General features: G+C 44.2%; 2 protein-coding genes across 3 annotated transcripts in view; one reads left to right on the top strand and one right to left on the bottom strand.

Moving 5' to 3' along the window:
• LOC106816479 (protein cereblon-like) overlaps nucleotides 1-855 on the bottom strand; it is an 8562-nt gene extending 7707 nt beyond the window's left edge. The window contains exons 1-2 of one of the 2 annotated variants that reach the window (XM_014821104.1): nucleotides 730-855; nucleotides 110-237 (exon numbers count right to left, since the gene is read on the bottom strand). In XM_014821104.1, the coding sequence (XP_014676590.1) occupies nucleotides 110-237; nucleotides 730-781 (180 nt within the window). In that variant the 5' untranslated portion in view covers nucleotides 782-855. Of the gene's footprint in view, nucleotides 1-109; nucleotides 238-720 lie in introns of both variants that reach the window. The other variant, XM_014821103.1, reaches the window with a different exon arrangement.
• Nucleotides 856-909: 54 nt separating this feature from the next.
• Nucleotides 910-3291, top strand: LOC106816481 (dnaJ homolog subfamily B member 9-like). Its single transcript, XM_014821106.1, has 5 exons — nucleotides 910-1012; nucleotides 1291-1526; nucleotides 2190-2349; nucleotides 2714-2901; nucleotides 3129-3291. The coding sequence occupies exons 2-5, from the start codon at nucleotides 1313-1315 to the stop codon at nucleotides 3197-3199; spliced, it is 633 nt and encodes a 210-aa protein (XP_014676592.1). The 5' UTR covers nucleotides 910-1012; nucleotides 1291-1312; the 3' UTR covers nucleotides 3200-3291.
• Nucleotides 3292-4271: the final 980 nt, after the last annotated feature.

Raw genomic sequence — 4271 nt, forward strand, 5'->3', positions numbered from 1 at the left:
ATATATATATATATATATATATATATATATGTATATATATGTGTCAGAAGCATTCATTTTGCTTTACATCTCTACGCGTAGCCATGTTCGCGTTGTCGTTGGTACTTACGCTGTGTGTCATGGGAAGGTTCATGTCGTATGTTATGTTGATGATGGTCGGCGGGTCGGACTTCGTTGCCGCGGCGACGTCGCCAGGTGGCGCCACCGCTTCCTCGTCCTCATCCGTGCGCTCCGAGTCTACGCAAAAAAAACACGCATTTCCCCCAACCAGTAATTTTATTGCTTAATTTATTTATTGGTTCGTTAGTAAGCGTAACGTAACGTAAGCGTGAACGGCCCATCACCGTCAGTAGGCAGCAAAGTCTCGATTTAAACAAGTTACACGTGAAACTCAAAGCCTGCGTTTTGAATGGATTGCTATAGTATGTATAACTCTAGTAACTATAGCCTGCGTACAGTTGCCGCAGGCCTGCGGCAACTGTACGCAGGCTATAGTACTAGAGCTAATTAAGCCTACGAGTAGGAGTGCAGCAAGTACAGTGAGTCAGTATGTCACTATGTGTCATTGTGTGATGTTGGTGTTACTAGGTATGGGGTATGGAGAAACAGGGTCAATGATATTGATCGCATGCGTAAAATTTGTATCACTTGGGATGTATACAACGGACACAGTATTAAGTCTCCTAGACGTATTGTGCTAGTGTGGGCAGCTACGCGTACAGTGCATACCAGACGGATCTTCATCATTCAATAACATCATTCGCATGTCATCTCCGGCCATGATTTCTGTTTACCAAAGTGCATCGTGGGAGACAGGCCCCGCCCACTTTCCTCCTACGCGATGCCAACCAATCAGAGAATGACTAGTAGTAGTAGTAAAAGGTTTCGCGCTGCACTTCTAAACGTTGTCGCATTCTAGAATCGTATTTGCACTTGGCTGTGTGAGTTCGTAGCAGATATTCTGCAACAAAGTTCTCAAGTATTAAAGGTTTCTAGTCGATAAAATAGTCAGGTAAGACATCATTTGACTAATATCTAGATGTCTATTATGTACTTTTGGTAATTATTTCTATTTACTAAAATTTATATAAGTGCGATGGTCAGTCCATAGCTCTAGTAGTAGTACCGGTACTATAGCCCGCGTACAGTTGCCACTGGCCAGCGGCAACTGTACGCGGGCTATATAGTACTAGAGCTAGTCAGTCCATACAGTGTCATAGACAGACTGTGACAGACTGTCATGTGTTATACGCATCTGTACATCGTGTCTATGTTACGTATTTCGCACAGGCGTTACCCTCTGCTATCGAAGATGAAGCTCCAGCCGATGCTGATGGTGACGTGCTCTCTGGCCCTGGTTGGTGCAGCGAGCGGCAAAGCCTGGGACCACTACGACACGCTCGGCGTTGGCAGGAAGGCTTCGGACGCCGAAGTCAAGAAGGCGTTTCGGACGCTCGCCAAGAAGTATCATCCGGACAAGAACAAGGCAGAGGACGCCGAAGAGCAGTTCACGAAGATAGCCCAGGGTTCGTATAATATGCACGACTGTGGTTTTTTGCTTTAGGAATGTACATAAAACAGTATTTTAGTAGAACATGTATATGTTCATCATTGTGTTACACTGTGCTGTGAACACTTGTTCAAATTGCTGCTATGTTAGTATGGCTGCCAGGGTCTATGTCTCCCTGGGTACTGCCGGAATGTATCCTAGGTACGATCCGGTATACCGGAACGTACCCTGGTACTATCTAATATGCCGGACCGTACCTCGCCTACTCCACTAACGAGTCTAGGGAGGCGCCTACACCTACTCGCTAACCCTAACCCTAACCCTAAGCATATCAGATAGTTACCAGGGTACGTTCTGGTATACCGGACCGTACCCAGGGTATGTTCCGGCAGTACCCAGGGAGACATAGACCCTATCAGCATTAGTATGTGGTATTCTAGTATATGCAGTGTGGTGTTATTCTGGTTTGTTTCGTCACTAAGGCCCTCACATTATTAATCACGGTTAATTCAAAGCTTATCTAGTAGTGACACGTTAAACCCACTATTTCACAATTTTATTTAAATTCATGGCAAAACTCTCCAACAGATGGCGCTGCAAGACCATATTGAGTTTCAAACGTGTAACGAAGTCCTAACGGGAACCGTTTTTACAATCGTCTGCGATCTCTCTCTTGCAGCTTACGAGGTGCTTAGCGACAAGGAGAGGCGGCGGCAGTATGATAGCATGGGTCATGCGGCACACACGCAGACAGATAGCCGGCAGCAGCAGCCGACATCAGGAGATTTCAGCTTCGACTTTGCAGACATTTTTAGTCATTTTGACTCGGACAGTTTTAGGTAAGTTCGCCGTTTCACGATCTACTCGAGGTCGCGCATGCTCAAGCGTGCTTCTGGGGCCTCCGTGTATACTTCGTTGTCACTACACATCGTAGCTATAACTACTAACAGCTTACCCTAACCCTAACCCCCTCATCCACTCTCCCTAACCCTAACCCCCTAACTCTCACCCATTTTGCCTCGTTCTAACTCATGCCCAACGCTCACCCAAACCCAACCCTGTCTTAACCTTATATGATTGATAATTAAACACATGTTAAAGTAGCTTATACTAGGTGAACACTGTTACCAATAATTCTTATGCATTAGTATAACCTTTTGCATGCGTTAACCCTCAATGTTAATTCGCTATGGTTTTGTCCAGATTCGAAGTGCCGAAGAAAGGTTACAAGTTTGGAGATTTTAACTTCAAGTCAATCTTCGACGACATGGACGATGGAATCTTTGGAGACTTCATGATGGACGATCTGCCTAACTTCGGTTTCCATGGCAACAAACAAAAACGGCATCAGCAACGTCACCGTCGCAATCATCACACCTGGGAAGCCACAGGTAAATGAATTACAATGTATATAACTACTACTACTAATAATAGTATAATATAATAATAATAATAATAATAATAATAGCTTAATACACAGGATTGTATCGGAACAGTAATAATTGCGCTTCAATTGTATAATGTTTGTGATAATGCATCGCATCGTTGTTGCGTTGCTATTGCTGTTTCTTCGATATCGCTTGTAAGTTTCTTATTTCCCGATTTTCTCTCCATTCAGGATCGGAGCATTGTCGGAAGGTGACCGAGAGAATGGGAAACACCGTGACAACATACATGAAGTGTTCATAACGCCGCTGACATCTGTGAGGGTGACAACGTGCATGCGATGTTAGTGACATTGGTGACATCTATCCTGGTGACAACGTACGTGCATTGTTTGTGTACATATTGGAGTGACATCTATCCTGGTCGAAGCAGACGGTGCATAGGCATTTCAGTGGGACATGGTAGACATCTATCCTGGTGACAACGTACGTGCATTTTTGTAGACATGTGAACATCTATCCTGGATGACATGTACGTGCATTGCACCTCGCAATACTGTGATACACTATCGTGGGAACACCACGAGCATGTGTTGTGTGACCATTGTGACATCTAATCCTGGTACAAAAGTAACTGCATTGCTTTGTAGACATTGGTGACATCTATCCAGGTGGACAAATGTACGTGCCATTGCTGACGCAATGCGGTGTACATCTCTACGCGTGGTGACAAACCGTGGCATTGTTTTGTGACATTGGTGACATCTATCCTGGTGACAATGTACGTGCATTGCTCGCAATGCTGGTGACATCTATCGTGGGGACAACGTGCATGTGTTGTTTGTGACATTGGTGACATCTAAAACGTGGGACAAACGTGCATAGCGATGTTTGTGAACTTGGACATCGTAACGTGGTGGCCATGCGATGTTTGTGACATTGGTGACATCTAACGTCTTGCTCACAACCGTAGTGACGTACCTCTGTGCTTGCTGCGTGGAGGACTCGAAAACATGTCATACTTGACACACAGAGCTGACACTAGAATTATTAGAGTGGCTTTAAATGCCTGAATGCCAAAGATGTATACTTCCATCATAGCTTTGTTCTGGACAGTGGTAGGTGTGGGTTGGGTTCTGGAACAGGTGGGTGTAGTTGAATGTAGAAGGAATGTATGTTTGAACTTAGACGTAGATGGCAGGCAAAGATGAATCTGTGATATTTTGTGTTGTAAAAAATTCAGGTACAGGCCAGACCGGTTTGAAACGATGCTTTGTTGTGAAATTGTACATGACATTTAATAAAAGCTATATTTTTGTAAATACCTGAACTTCTAGCAATTAATTCTGGAAAATTTGTTCTGATGTATTTCTGTG

The sequence above is a fragment of the Priapulus caudatus genome, unplaced genomic scaffold (genome assembly GCF_000485595.1).
Source record: "Priapulus caudatus unplaced genomic scaffold, Priapulus_caudatus-5.0.1 Scaffold1392, whole genome shotgun sequence".
Lineage (NCBI taxonomy): Eukaryota > Metazoa > Priapulida > Priapulimorpha > Priapulimorphida > Priapulidae > Priapulus > Priapulus caudatus.